The 21,681-nt window shown below is 34.7% G+C and overlaps 1 protein-coding gene across 6 annotated transcripts; it reads right to left on the bottom strand.

Annotated features, from left to right (window-relative positions):
* Nucleotides 1-1,057: 1,057 nt before the first annotated feature.
* LOC110449241 (arsenite methyltransferase-like) lies at nucleotides 1,058-21,681 on the bottom strand. Of its 6 annotated transcripts, XR_002462830.1 has the most exons (11): nucleotides 21,594-21,681; nucleotides 13,275-13,488; nucleotides 12,779-12,929; nucleotides 12,150-12,286; nucleotides 11,479-11,548; nucleotides 10,783-10,864; nucleotides 10,313-10,444; nucleotides 9,574-9,713; nucleotides 6,992-7,123; nucleotides 3,939-4,384; nucleotides 1,058-3,902 (listed from the first exon to the last, which is right to left on the bottom strand). XR_002462830.1 is itself a non-coding variant. In XM_021495980.1 (10 exons), the coding sequence occupies exons 1-10, from the start codon at nucleotides 21,613-21,615 to the stop codon at nucleotides 4,292-4,294; spliced, it is 1,173 nt and encodes a 390-aa protein (XP_021351655.1). In that variant the 5' UTR covers nucleotides 21,616-21,681; the 3' UTR covers nucleotides 1,058-4,291. The 6 variants fall into 6 exon arrangements, 5 of the variants coding, with proteins under 5 accessions (XP_021351655.1, XP_021351658.1, XP_021351660.1 ...); XM_021495980.1 differs by having other exon boundaries at nucleotides 1,058-4,384; XM_021495983.1 differs by lacking the exon at nucleotides 21,594-21,681 and adding an exon at nucleotides 19,700-19,904 and having other exon boundaries at nucleotides 1,058-4,384.

Here is a 21,681-nt window from a genome sequence, read left to right as displayed (position 1 = left end):
TGCGGACTTCAAGGCAGTTAAGATTGGTGTACGTACAAATGTATGAGGAAACAGTCATGTAGAATCCTGCCAAATTGAACAATAGGAAGCTATCAATATGTAGACATTGGATATGGATTAGATGGAGCAAGACACAAACGCCCAAATGTGGTAATATATAATTCATAATTTGTTTTCTTAACATGCGGTCATGAGATAATAGGGGAAATAGCATTGGGTCAGGTCTTGCAACTTTATAAATTGGAAGTTCTGTGAAGTTATCCTAAATGCTTCTGGAGTCATGTTTCAGAACAAATTTTGCCTTTCGCTTATTTGTTTCTGTGATAACAGAAAAAAATATATCACATTCAAAGTATCTCTCAATAGCTGCAGGCACAACTCGACTACTTAATCTGTATGCGTTTAACGTTTAATAAAGTTCACTTGAAAGATTTTTTAGATATGCTCCACAAACGGTAATTGGCATTTTAGCCATGTATTTCTAAAGTTACTGGATAAATGCAAATACTTCAAAAAAACGGCAATACTATGAAACTAGATTGACATAAAAAGAACATTTTGTGAAAATTTCCTGAACGGTGTTTTGAGGTATGCCCCTGAATTTATATTTCTGGCTATCTGTTTCTATAGTTACAAGAAAGATATTGAAAATGATAGCACCCTTTTAGTCAAAAGCCTACTAGACTAAAACATTGATGTAAATACAAGGTGTCTTGAACGGTTTTTGATATATGCTCTGGAAACTCTTTTACACCAAAACGCACTACAGACAAATGGAGTTATGTGCATACAAAGCTTCAAGACATTAGTTTGAAAGGTTTCAGAGTTATAGTCTGGAAACACAACCAGATGAACGGAACCCGTATGTAAATCCCCTTCCGACTTCGTTGGGTGGGAGATGAAAAAAAAAATTGTTTAACTTAATACCCCTTTAAAGAAACATGGTGATCGTGTTGTTAGTCTGCTAATATAAATTTTCTGTAATCGAACAAAGCATACAAATAATACATTTTCGTAGTTCAAAATTTCATAGAAAATAAAGAAACAAAAACAGACAGACATTTTCTTATAAATTTTTCTTTTTATTTCCTATATCATTGTATATTCATTATAAACAATTAAAAATGCGCTAATGTCAACATTAAATGATTGCAATGATTTGAAGTCTCTAAATACCAAAAAATAACAAATACACGTAAATCGTATCATATTACAAGTTGGTAAATAAAAGGAAATGTAATTGCCAGTATTATATATAAAATGAACAAATATTCTCAATTCCCCGATACTATCTTTATGCACAAAAAAACGATCACTGTCAGAGAAAAACGCATCCTAGAAACCAACAATTTGTGACAATCATTTTTAAATTGATCATATAGCAAATCTAAAGTGGCAAGATATTTTGGTTGAGCGGTTTTATGGAAATTAATTAATGTCAATATTAAGCTGAACTTTACAACAAATGCATCGGTTTTCCCTGCCAATGTTTTTTTTCAGTATAAAACCCCTTTAACTACGAACGAGATATACGACGTCTACAGCATCAACGCCCTATCGCTATGGAGATGACGTGTGGACAAGTTTCCTAGTGCTAAGCTATCAACAGATATTATATTACGTGTATGTAATTTGATCTACATTGGTGTGTCCAAATATTTTCCAGAATAAGCAAAACCTGGTATATATGGCTTTGCTATTTTGTTTTAAATAATCATTGAGAACTCCCAATTAAACTTCCCAATCTGAGAATTCCCAATCTGAGAATGTTTAATTGAGGTGGGAAACGGCAAAATAAAACACGTCTGCATGAAGTATTCGTGTAAAATATCGTAATTTAAGCTTGTCTGTGTGATGGATTTTATGTTTGGTGAAAACTGTTATTTACAGGGAATTCAGCTGATTTACAAGTCGAAATTGGGGATGAACATTCAGAATTTTTATTTTTTTATTACTCTGTTCATTCATGGCATGGAAACAATGGCGTTATAATGTAAAACGGAGTAAAACAGAATATCTATGTTAATGCTTAGCGTAATGGTTTTTTGTCGTAATGTGTTCAGATGTTTTTCTGACATACAATTTAGTAATCGGTCACTAACTGTTAATCTTCTATTGACGTCAAAATCAAATTGTGACGATATTTCCGATTGATTCTGATTTTAATATGTCGCCTAACAAAAATAGTAGACAATGATCTTAGTAGCTATAGAAATCATGATTTATTTTTTCCAATATTTGGTAAAATGTTTGTATGAAAAGCACCATAGGACAAAAGATCCATGTACTACCCAGAGAGATAAAGTGATGTTCTGCATTGTTTGTAACGTACAAATTATGAATTAAAATGCAGATTCTTAACGTCCTGAAACCATCATGTAGACAAACCCGTGAAATAATGAATATGTTATTGGGTTTAATACCGTCATGTACTGTCTAAAAAAAAAAAAATTCAATCCTGAACTATTCGCATATACATGATTATCGACCAAGGCTAGCCCGTGAGAACAATGTACCCTGCCTCCGTACCGTGAAGAAGGATAATATATCTTTCCACTAATCTTTCATGTGATAAAAACCTATCATAATTACTTCCACCGATATAATCTTTGATGGCTTTGAATAACAATAAAAGGAAAAAGATCGATAATCGGGTGTAAGAATGTTAATTTTGATGGTTATTAATCAGCCCATGTTTTTCCACTTGGTTGCATTACCGTATTTATCCAGATTAAGCCCAGGTGACCAACACAAAATATCTGCCTCAAGCAAGTGGTCGAGCTTACATGTGAATAACAGGAATATGAAATAGTGCTGTTGTCATTATACTAAAGTGAAACTAGATACGACAGATGAGTTTATCACCAGACATGGGCCCATTAATATTGCCAGATAAATACGGTACCTATTATACTATGGTTTATCAATGATATGACAATACGGGTATAACTCAACAGAAAGGAGCATTCATTAATCTGTAGATTATTGATTATACACAACAACAGATTATGGAGACCTGACAATGACATTGATATGGTAATGGGAACTCGGGTTGGATAATCTCAGATTTAGGTACACAAGCACTACCAATATAAAGTGGTCTGTAATTACCACCATACAGAAGCTGTTTTACACAATCAGCACAGGGGTGATTACACTAGCCAAAGTACTCAGCTTCTGTCTGAATCAGTCATGAATAAATTGTAAAAGGCTATGAATTGTAAATTTCATATAGAATCATTTTCTTAATCAGATAATGGCAACCAAGTATTACATAGCTAAATCAATCCTCATTTGGTATCTTTCGATCACTTCTCTTGTCTTTCACTTCTCATGTCTTTCACTTCTCATGTCTTTCACTTCTCTTGTCTTTCACTTCTCATCTATCACTTTCCTGCATCCCTATCCATCACTCCCCATTTCTCGCTTTTTAACTCTTTCCCTACACTATACTGTTAACAACTTCGTGGTTTTCCATCAGGCAAGTTATCGGTGAGGATTTTAATAAGTGAAATGAATAGTAATATGAAATACATGTTTCTTGTTTATATATACCATGTGATCAATATTAGAACATTCATCACAAAATTTGTGGTATAAGCACACATTAATAACAGCTGGTAGAGCTGTGGTTGGCTGCATGGATCCATTATTCAAAACGTGACAACACAACTACATGTAGGACAACTTCATGGCATCAACCTGAGGAAAAGTTTCTCATTCAACATAATCTTACAATTGTTTTCATTTCTCGATTTGTTACGATTTAAAATTGTAGCTCACCAGAAGCTCGCTGAAATGAAAATTCCACGACTCTTTTCATAAAGTTGCTACGAAATTGAAAATCATGTAATATTTTATGTCTCAACAGTGTGCTTTAATGATGTAAGAATCCCAAAAATCTGTTGGATATTTCTTATGTCCTCATCTACATGTACCATCCCTATCCTTTCTTACCTTTCGCTCTTCAACTCAAACTCCTTATCCATATACCTGTTCCATCCTCATTTAGTATCTTTCACTTCTTGTGTCTCCAATTGTTTTGTTGACACATCATGATCACTAAACAATCAGGTGCGTGATTACTGTCTATGTTAATCATTAGCAGAATCTATTCACGATACAAATGTCTTGCTGATTTAAATATTGCAGGTTATGTTTCCAACTTTAAATGTCCATTAACCCTTTCACCACTGTAGACCATACTGTACTCGTCCAGATTAATGCATGGTAGAGTTTACTTAAGTTACATAGGGGTGAAAGGGTTACAACACATATGCTGAAAATGGCCTTAACAACATTTGCTGTCTGTACAACATGGTGGCGGTGCCACCACCTCCCCTTTCTTTTTCTTCTCTTCCAAGTAAACAAATGGATCTTCAGGCTGTAAACAAATCAACAGTTCTTTTCAGGATGGATGAAACACATGTAGATTCTTTTTATTTGATGAAATCTGAACGACCGGGCTATAAATACAACGAAATATCAAACATTGTAGAAAGATGTATTACAAACAGCAAATATTTCTTACTGGTTGTGATACATAATTATATTTCTTCAATTCATACTTACCAATCTGAAGATTAAAGATAATGTTTAGAAATATTACACAGTAGAATACAGCAAAGGATTGGAGGCAGTACCAACAGAGATGCAGAAATGACTCATTTATAGAATTATGTTAACTCTTTTAACACTGTAGACCATAATGGACTTATCCAGATCAATGCATGGTAGAGTCTATTAAAGTGACATAGGGTTGAAAGGGTTTAAAAAGGGAAAGATAAGATCCCAAACTTTCTACTGTTTTCAGTATAAAAAGTTCAGTTTCTTCCTCATCTACTCAGCAAAGGATATTTAAGAAATCAAATGAATTTGTAAAAGTCTCACAATCACCTGATTCTGTAGGGGTTTAGAACAATCCAATTTTGTAGAGAACTCACACTGGTCACCTTGTTCAATCATACAATGGGATATAATAAGTCTGGGTTTTTTTCAACCAAACCTCCAGTGGACCAGACATATAGAGGCAGTGACAATATCATATTATCAGAATAAGAGGTATATGCTATCACACACACATATATCTCCATTCTAAGGGTCAAGCACTACAAAGCATTACCGGTAGCTAAAAATTACGACGGAGATATTTATAACAAAAACTTAGTCATTAATTAATAACAATCAGGTATAATTATGTCTATTTTCAAATATTCGATAGAGATACCTCTTACAGATATTATACACTGTAACCTTAACTCTAACATATCATATTGGTTTCAAAATTTTAAAATCTATACTACTTTATGAAAAACTGCCAAGGTGTTGAATACATTTTCAAAAGAACTATGTCAAATATCCCTGACCTTTGGGATACATGTGTACCTCCTGTGATCATGATGCACAAGGACAACATATAAATACAAACACTGGATACCTGTATAACTGTGCATGAAACCTTTCAATTCTAGTGTCCCATATTAACAGGAAGTAAACAAGAGGCCCAAGAGGGCCTGTATCGCTCACCTGAATATTTAAGCAGTCATAGCAAAATATTCTCATTAAATATTATATTGCACTAAAATATTTCCCCTTCAAACTTTGTTGGCTCCATCTGTTTAAACTACTAGCAAAATATTATTACAAGATTCTATGCTTTTTGATTCTTCAGAAGTTGCTTGACATATTTTTCCCTGTGACCTTGTAAGTAGGTCAATGTCATTTTCCTTCTCAAATTGGTAAGCTCTATTCCAAAAGCTACCAGCCAAATCTTATGAATCCATTCCTTTTAGTTCTTAAGAACAAATCCATTAATATGTTGATGACCTCTGTGACTTTGAAAGTAGGTCAAGGTCACTTTCATTCGCAAACTTTGTTGGGCTCTTTCACAGGAAATAACCAGCTGAATATTAAGGTTCTATAAGTCCCATTTCTTCAGGGGAGTCATTTGAAATGTTTGACATATCTGCCTCATGTGACCTTAAAAGTAGGTAAAGGTCATTTTCATTCTCAAACTTTGTTGGGCTCTTTCCTAGGAAGCTACAAGCCAAATATAAAGATTCTATACCTTTCAGTGGTTCAGAAGAAGTTGTATGAAGTGTCTGACACATTTGACCCCTGTGACCTTGAAAGGAGGATAAGGTCATTTTCTTCCTCAAACTTTGTTGGGCTCTATCCCAGGACGCCATCAATCAAATATAAAGATTCTATACCTCTCAGTTCTTTAGAAGAAGTCATTTGAAGCTTTTGACACATTTGACCCCTGTGACCTTGAAAGTAGAACAAGGTAATTTTCATTCTCAAACTTTGTTGGGCTCCATCCCAGAAACCAATCAGTCAAATATAATGATTCTATACCTTTTAGTTCTTCAGAAGAAGTCGTTTGAAGTTTTTGACATATTTGACCCCTGTGACCTTGAAAGTAGGTCAAACTAATTTTCATGCGCAAACTTTGTAGGGCTCCTACCAAAAAAGCTTTCAGCTAAATATCATGACTCTATATAGGCCTGTCCGTTCTACAGAAGAAGTTGTTTAAAGGAAAAGTTGACGGACGAGGACGGACGCCGCACCACGACATGAGCTCACTTGCCCTTCAGGCAGGTGAGCAAATAAAAAATGGGAGGGAAATACAGAATAACAGGATTGTATACACACAGGAGTATATAAGAACAAGAGCAAAATTTAGCAGTGTGAAAATATCACTAAATTTAATGCGATTTTTTTCAGTGTTTAAGGAACGATTTTCCAGAAATTACCATTTTTGACAGTGTAGTTTAGTTCACACAGACACAGTTTTGGGTTAATTATCGGGATCTGTAGTCATCACCAGTTGTTTGTATGACAAAGTTGTGTTATTGAAGAAACTTTTTAGTATAAATACCAATACACTAAAATACTGCATGCTTATAGAGTAATTCTGTAAATCTGTGATACTGAATTTAATATATATCTGTATTATGATAGCAGGTTTGTGATTCTGTTCATAACCTACCTTTGAGTCTGCGCAACAAGCAGATGTGCCACACGATTTCTTTGCTGGTGGTTGAAAATCAAACTCATCACCAAACCTGGATGACTTTAGGGCTGTCGCTATGTTTTCGTCTACTGAGTTGATATCATTGGTCTGTTGTAATATAAAAAGTAAGTAATCTTTATCCAGATTAATCTATATCAATATACTGGTATATATTGTTTTGTTATATAAAGCCAGTCCCGAAACATGTTCTCTCCCCCCCCACCCCTTCTCTCTCTCTCAGATTGCTTCATGAAAAATAATTTTCTTATATTATTATCTTTTTTACTTAATCTTAGTCAGTCTTTAAAAATGCAAACTTAGTTCAGTTCAAACATGTTTCACTAACATATCTTTGGACAAGGAAGATCCAAACTTCAGTTACAGTTTGCATCTTTAGGACTGTAACCTACATGTAATATTATGTATTGGGTGTGCTATTTGAGAAAAGTTCAATGTATGGGCATGTATAAGATGGAATATACCATGAAGGTGGGAAAAGGTTGGCAAAAAATATTAATGTGGGCCACTTCAGCTATATCTATATTCTACCAGGAATTATGTAATGAATATGTGTTTTTGTGTCTATCTCAATACTAAAATGCTTATAAAATATGCAAGGGTCTTTTGTGAGCGCAAACATTTGTTACATGGTGCCCATGTCTTCATTTCACAAGCTGCACATTTTTATCATTTCTGACCCTGTGAGCAGTTGTAATATTTTCCCTTTTTAACATAGATTTTGGATAAAAAGAACAAAGAAAGTTGAGATTAGTTTTTGTATAGCCAGAGAAAAACAACAACTTTTCACATCTTGCCTGGTTGAAAGACCATTCTCAAATTTTGGTCTTCAGATCCCACAAACTTCAATTAGAAGAGGTCATGTGGGTTTTTTAATTCAGCAAATGATAAATGACCAGAGCTGCATCATGCATTATACAAAATATATATTTTAATATCTAACAAAAGCCAATCTATCGACATCACTTACCAACACAAGAAACACTTGACTGACTAACAAACATAATTTCAAGTCATCTTCATTGTATGTACAGTGGAACATTCTGATTGAGGACTTAACAGGTCTTTCATAGATCTAGAGATAAAATAGCGTTTTCTCCTTAACTTGTTCATCAGCAATCTTCCAATACATGTATATAAGAAATGAAACGCATGTACCTCACTCAACAAATGAAATAAGCCCATGGTTCACTTGTTTACATTTGCAATACAGGAAATGTTTCTGGAAGAGCAATGCATGTGCATGGTTTGCTAGAAAAAGATACATGCACAGGCAATGCACATGCATGTATCATAAAGAATCCATGGTTTTTAGCCAATAAAACGCTACAATGCATATGTAGTGGAAAGGATGTATAGAATAATGCTATAAAAATATAATCCCCAATAGTGGTATTGTGTATATTCGTAGGAACCCCTGTCCCAATGCACTGTAGTTTTTCCTATACACACACAGTAACCTCCCCTTAACTTCCTTAAGAACCCCTGTCCCAATGCACTGTAGTTTTTCCTATACACTGTAACCTCCCCTTAATGTCCATTCAGATGTTACTATTGCACAGATAGGCTAGTTACACTTCTGATGACCAGGTTGTTCAATCCGTTACAGCAATAGTACATCAATACCAAGTCTTGAGTTTGAATCCCAGTCGAGCCCCTCTTAAATTACACATAGAATGCTGTTGTTGATTGTATATTGTTTTTTCATATCCCCATTATTTCTCACAAAAGTCCCTTCAGTTAGTTTTTTTCACAAATGATCTGTCAAAGCTATAGTCAGGCAGGAAAAAACAGTTTCCCAGAGTTATTTACACTTATTTAACACTTTGAAATAAAATATCAAGCAATGTCTAGCATTTTCTTTAAATAACGTGCATCATACATCTCGGATCTCTTTTGATGCATTCATGTCACAAAAGTATCAAAATATAGAAATGTTAAATATAAAGCTGGTACATACATATTTCAATTTTAAATCAGGAAAGACAAACAGTTTATTGGATTTGTTGAAAAGAAAAAACTTATTTTAGTTCAGTGACCAGAAATAAAGCAAGGATCTGTTTGGTTACTTGTAATCATAATGGTTGTCTCCCTTTACCCATTTTTCTCAAGGTCTGTTGTAACACTGAATAAAGTAGAAAGGGCAAAAACTATTGTGATATTTAACACTGTTAATTCAGGGTATTAGTCTTTATCTAATTCTTGTCAAAACACAAATCAAATCTCAGAAGATTTGGTTGGAAACTGAAGGACGTGTTTACAGTCACAAGGTTTAAGTATACATGTATGTGATATTATATATAAATTGCATACTCCTTGGGGTAATTATTACAAACAATTTTCAAATGCCAGAATGAGAAAGACACTGTAAGCAGTGGCATCCTCTCTTCAATACTTTATTTCCCACAATGAGTGATATTAGGCATAAGTTTCCAATGCGGTTCATCTTAGGTTAGGTGTACAATCAGAAGAAAGCTTCTGATTTTTTTTTCAAAATTCTGTTTCTCATAACGGTATTACTTCAATTATATAAGCCTTACCTTGAAGTTTGTTTTATAGTCAAAGTTGAACACCTCTTCATAGCCGGGTATGTCTCCATTATATATCACTTGGGAACTCTCACACTTTTTAGTGGGCAGCTTGAACAAGCGGTAAGTCACCGATACAAATTTTGCATCGCCTATATCAACATACACAACTCTATCAATCTCCATAATCTGAGGAGACAGAATTACATCAGCAAGATGCATGTTTCAAAATCTTTCTTTTTATTTTAATATTTATATTTTACATTGATCTCTATACCGTTTTTTGTTCCTAAATTCCCATTATTCAAATTGTATTTTTTTCCAATGAAATGAGTCGTCAAATAATGATTTATTTGCTTAATCATGTGTGGCTTCTTAAGTCATTCACCCTGAAGACACATTTGAACTCTTCCTAATCAAAGGTTGGAATACTACTTCATTATGAAATTTCAGGGGTGAATGAGTAAATCCTGAAATGTTGTCAGTACTGTACTAAAAAGGAATCATTGATATTGTTAACATGCATTGTGTTTTGTTTTGTATAAACAGAAATCCAGACTTATTAATGGAAGTTTTATCGTTGATTCCAACTCTAATTTTTAAGTGAGATTACTCTCATTCAAGACAGTATACAATGTGTAAGCAGTATAGCATACAAATTTAAACCCTTACAACCTGTTCAGAGTCTAACTCAATGAAATTCACTTCCTGTGAAATTTTCACCTCAAGTTTGCCAAAAGACGATACTAACCCAGAACTTCTTTAAAGTCGTCCCGGTCAACAGGAATGGGTGAAACACTGACCATGTAGGGTTTACTAAAGCCAATCTCCGCAGCTAGGTCATGTACCTCCTTCCACCACAGGGCCCCAGCAATGCACTCACCTGTCAAAGATAAATCAATGATTTTCACAATAATTTATCATTCTCTTTTTCAAGTTTGTTAAAAGGATCAATTTCCAAATAAAAACAACCTTTTTATATTCTTATCACTCTATCAAAATAAATTCCAAGTGAACAAAAGACATGAACTAAGAATACTCCTAGCTTATAGGAAATTTCCCACACTCCTTCCTTAAACTTCCCAAGAAATTATTGGCTATTTGAGAACCTCAGTGTATATTTACAAGAGAAGAATTTAGGTTCCCTCAATTTGTTTCACTTCATGGGCGTTGCTGTATAACCAACATTTACTTTTTTATACATGAGGGATGTGTACATACCCCATAATACTTTGTGTTTGCGTACAGACTCTTCCAAAGTCCGATCTGCATAAACGTCACTGAAGAAAAGCTCACCACCTTCCTGAAAGCATGAAATCAATCAGGAGGTTTTTATCACTTAACGTGTTTTATTACGATTAGGTTAACATGGCTTTCTTCATATTAGTTAATATTAAAACCAAATGTGTTTCCCAAATATCTTGGGTGATCCAGAAACTTCTAAAATAAATAAAAACAATATACAAAAACTTATATACTGAAATATAAAACTGCTAGCATTATCGCAATCCAACAATGTAGGCTGAATTCATAGCTTGTAAACTTCACATGTGACTAGACTGGTCTTTGAAGAGGATTCAAGTTGTATGTCACTTTAAATGAGCTGTTGGAAATAAAGACCCAAAACAAGCAGTGCACCTACACAACCCCCTGTTCACACACACATACAGAGATACTAATGGGGATCAATCACTATAAAGATGTGTTGAGTAAGACTGTCTCTACTCAATCCTGTTTACAATGAATATGATATACATCTGTTATTTCTTGAAAGTTTACCTTAGAGGCACTCCTTGTGATTAGATAGGGTTCTATACACATGATGTTAACATGTGAATCCTGATAATTTAAAATATAAAGTGTCCTAATTAATGAAGAGCCTTGGTACATTGTAACTGCAGGGCTGTACACAATTACCTTGAGGACATTGTAGGACTCCTGTAGGACAGCCTTCTTGTCAGGGGACAGGTTCACCACACAGTTGGAACTGATCGGGAAATAATACTCATTTATATACTCTAGAAATGTGTACTGTAAGACCTAATACGTATAGAAGTTATTGATATTTCAAGACATTGTACCATGTTGTCCTGAGATTTGTAATGGGTATACCTTCCAGCTGTAATTTTCATCTAAGGTACTTCTTAACAGTTTCTAGTGCAGAAATATACAAATGTAATACAAAGCATATTTTCTGATAGAGTATGATTTCCAGTTTATATTTATCATATTATGACATCACATATTTATTGATACCATCATATACTGTACATACTATTATGGTATGACCTCATAACGAGACTTTTTTCACATCCAGTGGTCAACAAAACATTAAAAAGGTGGCACCATTCTGATTTTTCAGATTATTTTTTCTTTCAGAAATTTTTCGGTTTAGTTTTGAAAACTTTAACTGTCAAGGTTTTACCATTAGGAACACCCTTCATGTTCACACAGTGACATCATATCCTCAAATGGTCACGTCAAATAATGCTGTAACTACGATGTCACATACAATGACCATAATATTGTTGATATCATATTTGTACATGATGACATCACATTCTTAAATCATGACGCAATTTACTTACACGATAATGTCGTAGTTGTTCGTTGGCAGTCCTGCTTCCGTGAGCCTTTCAATGTAACCCTTTACAAAGTCGATGTTAGGTTTAGTGTAACCAAACTTCTTGGTATGATATCCAATATACTCGCGGGCCACGTCAAGCTGTTCAAATTGCAAAAAATAATCATAGTTTAAGACCAAAGCTAAAGATTGATTAAATTCACCCAGAAACATGCACATAGTATTTACATGCAATATTTGTGGGTACTTTCTGTCAATTCTTGTCCTGTACACAGAGTTTCAGTGATTTTTACTACATATATGTACAAAAATGGATTTATGAATACACAGGATTAAGTTCTCATTGCTCTGTATAATACACATATTTCTGACCCCTTATTTAAAAAAATGTATATACAATTCTCAACTACCTAATTACTGGTGATGAAAATTCACAATTCATTTATTTGACAATGAAAATACTCAAAAGAGTTGCAAAGGCACCAGTTGAAAATTCCCCAATCATCCGTAATCATATCTTGATGTTAATGCCAAAATAATATAAAAGAAAACAAACACTTAGTTTAAATCTGTAATAAAAACTTTAGTCATAAGATTTTTTTCCACCAACTGTATATTATATTTGTTCAGTACCTGTTCATCCGTCATGTCGATGCCTGTCACATGACCTGTGGGACCAACCAGCTTGCTGAGGGCAAAACAATCACGTCCGCTACCGCTCCCAAGGTCCAAAATCTTCATCCCTTCAAGCTTCTCTGGGATTACAAGCCCACATCCATAGTACCTGGTCAAGGCACCAAATATATTGCAACATGTATATATCACACACATGACAATCACCAGTGTTTGTTTTTGTTTTACAATGAATGTTGTTTCAGAAATCAATGAGTTAAGAGAAAAACAGCAGATACTATGTGTATTGATGATAAATAAATACACTGCAACAAGTCAATCTGTAGTATCAAACACAGTTACTCACTTAGATTCACTTACATTTCGTACAGGCTGACTAAATTTGGACTGTTGCCTGATAATTATATCAAATTTATCAACAATTGAAACTGTAGGGATTTATGTCAACATTTGTTTCACAATATTGGGGCCAGGCTATTTCCACCAATCCACTTACTTTGAGGTAACAACTTCGTGAACAAGTCCTATGGCCTCTCTTACAGGTTTAGTGACCTTTCTTCCAGGGGCTACACATGCCTGAGTCTGAAGATCATCCACTGTCTTCACTCTCTTCCCATAATAGTCCTTCACGCTGTCGTGTACCTCAGTACCATCTGTAGCAGAAGTCATCTTATTGCCTGTGTAGAATTCTGATAAATTGGGACAATTTTCTGGAAAGTAAAAAAACAATACACTTCAATTATGGACAGATGAGCTGGCTGTAGTATTACGAATGTAAGGTTTTCAAGTTTAAATGAATCAGTTAAGTATTTGCTTTATCACTTTTGATATTGGAAACCATTATATTCAGCAGTACATATTTTATTCAATCATTTTTGATAATTCATTCCTGTTAAAAAAAAAAAAAAGTCCCAGAGGGCCTGTATTGCTCATCTGGATATCTAAGCAATCATGGCAAAATATCCTCCAAATAAGATTCAAGGGATAGGGCCGGACCCCAAGGGCAATCATTGTAGCATATCTGTATTAGATTTTTCATGCCAAGCAATTGTATGCATGTATGGGTTATGGGGTGCCCCCGGGATCTCAACTGTTAACAAGTTGTGACTCAGAAACTAGGTCCCTAAGGGGCGAGGTCAGACCCAAGAGTCAATGCAAATATCATGATTGTGTTCGTCTCTTTAAGCTCAGCAATTGTATATAAATAAGTTTGGGGTGGGGATCTCAACCATTTCAAAGTTATGACCAAGTCTCAAAGGGTAGGGCCACACCCTAGCGCCATACTGTAAAGTATATGTAATTACATATATGGTTATAGATTGGAGATCTCAACCATTTCCAAGTTATTAACTTTGTTTTGGCCCAACCCCTTAGCCCTGGGGTTCAGTCCCACAAATTGTACAATTTTGAACCCCGATCACCTAGGGATGATTCCAACTAAATATTGATGATATACATCCCTTAGTTCCAGAGAGGAAGTTGTGTGAAGCTGATGTACGGATGACAGATGCCATGGTATGACATAAGCTTTTCTTGTACCTCAGACAGAGATATCCCACATTATACCCACTGCTAGATTTTTCTATCTCGTCCGATCTGTCTTGTACCTTTACGTGACATTTGGCGGAATTTTTACACTGCGATGTATTCATCGGCGCGTTCACTGCTTGAAATTGACAATTTGCATTATAAATGTTCTGTTTTGTCGTTATACGTACAGTTTTGATGTTGTTAGATATTTGGTGTTGTAAGTAAAATATAATCTACACTGTGAAATACGTTGTAATCTATGTAAGGACGGACTACATTTTTACGCTGAAGCATTCAAATGTAGTTTAAGTAGTGAAGAGGTCATTATCATTTGAGACCCAAGGCGGGATACTTGAAGTTTTTAGCAAAATTGAAAAGTTCTTTTCGAACTAAAAGGTGCGAGAAAAAAAAACAATTACCTGTAACTGAGCGAGATTGGGTTATCTCAGACTCAGGCTAAGATTCTGTAACATCCCAACCTCGGCTAACGCCTTGGTTGGGATTTTGTTACAGAATCTTAACCCTCGACTGAGATAACCCGATCTCGTTCAGTTACAGGTAAAAGATTTTATTAACCTTGGTCCTTCGGACACAGTGAGCTAAAAAAGGGTAAAATAATCTGCGATAATGATAAGAGTGTCTGATTGATTTTAACTGTTTTAGCTAGGTGATGATGGTTCTGGAGAGAAAAGGTCATTTGTAGACATTTGTACATGCAATGGTGGCTATATATATTATTCATTTGATGATTGACAAAAATGTATTCTTCTTGTCACAAGATTAGTACTACAACTGTGTTTTTTCATTTTAAATATGTGATGTTATATACAAATTCTTGGATCTTGTATCATTTATCTAGTATTTCACAAACTTTGGTAACAGTGAACCCAACAGAAAGTACCAAATGCCTGAACACCAGCTGGCCATGGTATCATTTATTTCTTCAGGACAAATTCTATCTGATTTTCAAGGTGTCTGAACTTTTGTCATATTAATTTACAACTGGATGTAGGAAAATGTTCTTCCTAATAAAAATCAATCAAGAAATAGACAAAAGCTACTATTTTACCATAGCTGTCAACCCTCATTAGGAGGGCGACTCCCTCATTTTGACCAAAATTTACCAATCTCCCTCGAAACTCCATCTTTTAAGTCCAAACTCACGCAAAGTAAAAAAAAATGTTTGCATGAGGGTCAAATGATCTCCTAATTACTGCAGGGTGTGTTTAATGATCATGACAGCTGGGTGTGTCTGTATCAAATTAATGCTTTTCGATGTTATTTTGATAAAAAAACAGAAAGATGAATTGAGCAAATCAGTCGTGTTCCACACACTTTCTCCCTCATTGGAAATAGGGAATGAGAGAGTTCCCTCATTGGAAGTTTCAGAGGTTAACTGACACCTATGAGTTTACAGTAGAACACAGCAGAATAAGTTTGTTGGTATAAGCAATCAACAGCACCTCAATGGAATAAAATTATGTAGCGTGCATATTGTATCGAGTTGGGATGTGACAGCTAGACAAGTGAGAGAGAAATGAACCATTGTTATTTAGGTATTTAGGTATTCTCTGAAAAACATGTAAAACGAAAAGATTTCAGCGACAATTAATTCCCCGTGTGTTATATATAGAGCAGTAGACAGCTGAGGCCAAATAAAAATATAACTGTGTTTCCTGTTCCCGACCGACTCTTCATGTCAACACTAATACATTTTTCAGACCTTAGCGAACGATAAGAATTTTGGAACCTGAGATTAATTATCAGATTTCGCATACTAGGTTTTCAGAAATGGTCATCGCAAATATCCAGCCTTTACAGCAGACACACTAATAGTGATATGATGTGTATATATATATAATATATATACTTTTATCACGGAATTAGATCAGACCCAGGCCTTGCTTTTAGTGTTACCAGCACCTATGGGGGCAGGCAAAGCAAAACTCAGCTCTTTCAGTCGACTTTCAACCTTTTGCTTTGCTTTTCATGTCCGGTTTGTTGCTGATTTAAATCTTTGGTATTTTTTGTCTCCTTACAAAAAATACCGATACCGAACCTACCAGGTATCGAAACATCAAGAATACAAAACAAATATCTACACGCGTATGTGTGGTGGTTATCGCGCTCACAGGGACCTGAGAACTAGTTACAGCTATATTTAGACTTAAACTTAACTAGGTGTTCTGAGTAATTTTACATATTTTAGGGGTTTAGATCGACTTTCGGTAAAAATAAACATAAGGGTGTCACTTTCACCGAAAGTGGATCTAAACCCCTAAACATGTAAAATTACTCTAAACATCTTAGTTTAGGTCCTAATAGGTCAATAAACACACTGTGGAGCAATCACCCCAGGAAGTAATCTGTCCTGCCTTTTATCGCCAATGATTCACATTGGATCTCTAACAATACATGAAAAGAAATAAGTAATAAACATATTACCATTAAAATGTTAGTTACTCCTTAATGTATGATTAAGAGTGTATACATACAAATGTATATATTTCAAATCATACATAAATAAATATAATCAACAAATATTTACAATAAAACATAGTGTAAAAGCTTGATACAATGTAAATAGCTTTAATCCCTGCTCAACTGGAGTCTGTTGCTGGCAGGCTATTCGGCTAGCAAAGTATCAAGTCAGAAAAGGATACTTCATATCGACATTCAACAACAACAAAATATAGCTGCAACAAATTGTCAGGTCCCTGTGATTACGCTTAGTTATCCCACAGGCGCTTGTATCTGGTACTTAATACATGAGAGCCTGTGTTATACATGTATGTATTATTGGTGTATATTTTGAACTTCAATTTTTGACTGTGTATTTTGTATTATATATTAAAGATGAAGTTTAACCCCAAATTTTATATTGATTTTTCAAAAACTTAACAAAATAAAGTCATTTTTATACCCCAACCCCCAGTCAGGAGCCAGTTTTCAACATATGTATAAGGTCACCATATAAACATTGTTGTTAACAACACAATGATGACGGATTTCTTCCAACGAATTTATCATGATAAAAAACAGTCAACAGGCTTTTGTTTTCCAAATTTTTATTATGATCACTTTTAATTTGTAAATCGGGGGCATTATTATTAATTAAAAATTAAACTTTCAAATGTTAATGTTATATTTCTACTTAAAACAGTGATTAACTTTTTAAAATAAAATCTCAGCCAGTCTAACTTTGAGCAGTCTAAAAGACCACTTTTTAAAGATCACAGTGGTACAGACACACAGGGGGGTCATAAGGTACTTAGCAGGTATTTAGTGGTCAAGTGGTCAAGGGTGTCCTGGGGGTAGGGTTTAGTGGAGGTCTATCTCAAAGTATTAAAGGGAGCATACAGGGCACTGACATCTATAATTGAAACTTACGTTTGCATGGTTGTCACTCAAACAATGTTACAAAACATAAAAATATGAAAAATATTTGCTTTGTGATGAATTCTAATTCAATTTTTGAATAAAGTTTCAGATTTTAAATCTATTTTTAATGAACTAATTGCTTAAAAATTAAAAAACTATAAAGATTTGAAAGCTGATACTTCATAAATATGAAGTTGAAATATATCTGTACAAAATTATGAAAAAGATATTTCAATAGTTAAACTTGTTTAGAAATGATAATAACTTTAATGTGCTTAGGCACCCCTCACTTTCTCCACAAAATGAGGTCCAAACCAGGAGCGGTGTGACACATGAATATAATTGGTATAAAATCATATCTCTTTTTCAACTAAGAGCAACAAATGCAAATTAATTATTTGCAAACATACAGATGTTTGATTACCATTCAAAATTAAACATGAATTATGCTGAACCATGCTACACATTTTGAGGCTTGTATTATACAGTTAAAGTATGGGGTTGAGGGATATAGCAAGTTTCTGGTGTCCCGAGCCCAGGTCTAAATATGCATGGGCAAGGGACACCAGAAACTTGCTATATACCTCAATCCCATAGTTTAACCGTTTTATTATACCGATACACAGTGGAGAGATAGTTTTAACTAGAAAATATTTGTAAACCATAAGCTGTATAAGTCCCAACTACCCTTTTGATGTCAATGGAGCCAAATGCTTCCGATTTCGGTAGCAAGCTCCGCCCACCTCGCGCTTTGTTTCCGAGTTCGGTAACAAGCTCCGTCCACCTCTCGCCTCATGCAAAGCAGGTTATTTTTAAAAATAGCTCTGAAATATATACAAGAACTGGAAAATAATCTTACCGTACATAGTAGGAACATAACACAAACATCTATATCAGTAAACTTGGTCAAAAACATGCCTTATCGGGCCGGGAAAGAGGTAGTGGAGAGTCAAATCTGCATCGTAATCGGCCATTTTGGGGTACAGTTTACTAATAACAGCTTGTCAACAAGTTAATAATCATTACACCTACTTGAAATGGCATCTTCACACATGCAGGTAAAATACATACAATCACACAGGATTAGTAAACAGGTAACCCTATCTCTTTTTTTAGACACTAGAGTGATATTCTACCTCCAAAAGGCACATTCTATACAGGCCTCAAACCACAATTAATTCTACTATATGTTATACCAAAGGGAAAAAAAAAAAAAAAATTGCATACGGTCGGGTTTCTATTTCATATTGTAGATCCATTCAAACTGAAGGTACAGTGAGCTGGAAAGTACCTCATGACCAGCATTTAAGAAAGATAATTTTATTTGAATGTCACTACCCTTCATGTAATGGGGAAAATATCAAAAATCACAAAATATCACTGCACGAGCCTTACCACTCATTGTGTCCTGCTGCCAACACAAACTTGGAAACTGTGTCAAACAAAATTTAACCACTAGAATAGATATTGTTGAACAATTCTATGTAAAACAAACCTGTACATATCTGTCATAGATAAGACAAGAAAAAAAAATAGTAACCCACCTGAAATGTCCGTATGCACTTCATTCGTGTAAAACGACCCGGAGGTGTTATCGTGGTCTGAGGCCTCTATAGTGGATTTTGGATTTTAGCTCAGGTAACATTGAATAGGGCCTACCAGATACAAGCATAGGTGTTTGAAATTCTGACTGTGAATTGAGATAAAAATCATATAGAAAAATAAGTGTATTACTAAATAAAAAAAAGAACAGTTCTTTTTTTATATAGTAATACCCTTATTTTTTGTATATGATTTTTATCTCAATTTAGTCAGAATTTCAAACACCTAAGATACAAGCGCCTGTGGATATCCTCAACTTGAACATCGCCACGACAGACTGTATGTAAGCCCTCTTGCGTTCCCTTCAAATAGTCATGGCTATATGTTATGTTTGTACAGCATAACATACCTTATATATATGTCAATGCACCACGATTATCACAAAGACTCAAGTCATGAACAACTTACCCTTGACGATGTGCTACAAAAGGCCTTTCATACGTGATGGAGGTGATGAAGAAAGATTCTCGCTGCGTTACAACATCATGCGAGTGTCAAAGGGTCATTAGACTTAACCTGACGAATACCAACGTAGTCATATCGAAAATGAAAGTAGAATTAAGTAGTTACATCTTTTCCATTAACAAAATTCAGGTAACATTAAGACTCGTTGTGATCACCCCGGTGTGAGTTTGAAGGTTGTGTCAGGGTGCACAGGTATCAAAGAAATTTGTTACAATTATCTGAGACGTAGGCCTAACCACAGGGACCTGATAATTTGTTACAGCTGTATTTGGACCTAAACTAAAGTGGTCAGAGTAATTTTACATTTATTTGGGGTTTGTTTAGATCGCGACTTTCGGTAGATGACCCAAGAAACTGTCATGCAATGCAAAAACTGTATACATAAAAGTAAGTTTTCACTTGATGATACTATAATGACAATTTAATTGTGTATAAGCTTTGATCTGATTATCGGTACATTGACAATTTAAAGGTTATTAAGAATATTTTTTAAAACATAACTTTCGTGATTTACGTGCGACGCTATTGATTTGGACATGATTTTCAAAAGACTATTATATTAAAACTCACGCTAGTTAAGAAACTTAATCAGACACCCTTTTGACTCTCAAATATTTGAACTATTTATAAAGTAAATTCTACTGATATATTGGTTGCTTATTTCCAAATATTAGCCCTTCAGACTATAGTAAAACATGTTCACATTGGCTTATTTAAGTGGGCGACTCCTCAGCTGCTGGATCCGCCCCTATTTTAGCGGCCTACGTGACCCATGATAGTACAGTTGTATTATGCGTTCTTATGATACCAACTTGTAATAAAAAAGAAAAGTGGATAGTATCAGCACGGTCTAATATTATCTAAATTAATACATGTATACGTCTCTGATAGTATTTATTAATGAAAAATGGTATAAAGAACCAGGGATTGGCAACTCTGCCCCAGTCAAGATTATATATAGCACGTCACTTTTGTGTTTGTTCACCGAACTGCGAAGTCATCGAGAGCCCCTCTCGATCAGCCCGCGCTTGCGCACTAGCGTTAAAATCATGTGTCACCAATCTCGCCGAGATGGGAGTGTTTTGATAACGATTAGCCGGTTCACTATACGTCCCTGAAAGAACATTGATTTTTATCTAAAGAGTGTCATGTTTTGTGTACAGTGATGTTATGTGTAAAACTACTCCGTAGCACAGGGACCTGATACTTTGTTATAGCTATATTTTGACTTAAACCAGAGACGTATATATATGTTTATATGACTGCCTAAACTAAGATGATCAGGGGAATTTTACACGTGTTACAGGTTTAGATCAGCTTTCGATAAAAATGCAACCCCATTGATCTTTTCAGAGACGTACATTTGTAATATATACGTCTCTGATCTTATATACACTGAACACCTTGGCTTAGGTCCAAATACTGAAAGCTGTAACAAATTTTCAAGTCCCTATGCTCCGTAGTATACGTCTCTGTTACTGATAAAGGGTGAAATAGGGCCATGGCTATATTATATTTTAAATGATTTGTATATATAAACTGTTTAGTTAAAATCAATTTTATTGCAACAAAAGACAAATGGATTCGACACAAGTTATTGCAACTAACTTACGTCCTTTCCGTAACAGATAAATATAATTCCAAATTAATGTGTCACCTAATCACATAAAACAAATTTATATATGTATATATATAAGATGTTAAAGATGGTTTACAGCTAAAGAGGTAATGATAGGATTAGGGACACAAACGTATAGTTTTTTTAAATATGTATTCGGAGAGTTTACTTGAGATCGCGTGTGTGATTTTCCGAATCGAGTCGGCGTAAGTAGTATACCTAATCTATACACACGTAACATATCCTTCTGCTTTTCTAAAGTTCAACACATTCCGTGCCGCGTTTGCCTTTCTTCTGTGTCACTCCA

This window comes from Mizuhopecten yessoensis, unplaced genomic scaffold, assembly GCF_002113885.1.
Source record: "Mizuhopecten yessoensis strain PY_sf001 unplaced genomic scaffold, ASM211388v2 scaffold4535, whole genome shotgun sequence".
Taxonomy (NCBI): Eukaryota; Metazoa; Mollusca; class Bivalvia; order Pectinida; family Pectinidae; genus Mizuhopecten; species Mizuhopecten yessoensis.
The sequence above is the reverse complement of the archived record's forward strand: the minus strand, read 5'-3'. Positions and strand labels throughout refer to the sequence as shown.

Excerpts from the sequence above, each read along its gene's own strand:
- LOC110449241 (XM_021495980.1), bottom strand. The coding sequence starts at position 21,615 with ATGTTACGTGTGTATAGATTAG. Across the intron at positions 12,287-12,778 it reads TCGACATGACGGATGAACAG|CTTGACGTGGCCCGCGAGTA; the intron begins GTACTGAACAAA and ends CAATTTGAACAG. Across the intron at positions 10,865-11,478 it reads AGTCCTACAATGTCCTCAAG|GAAGGTGGTGAGCTTTTCTT; the intron begins GTAATTGTGTAC and ends TCATGCTTTCAG.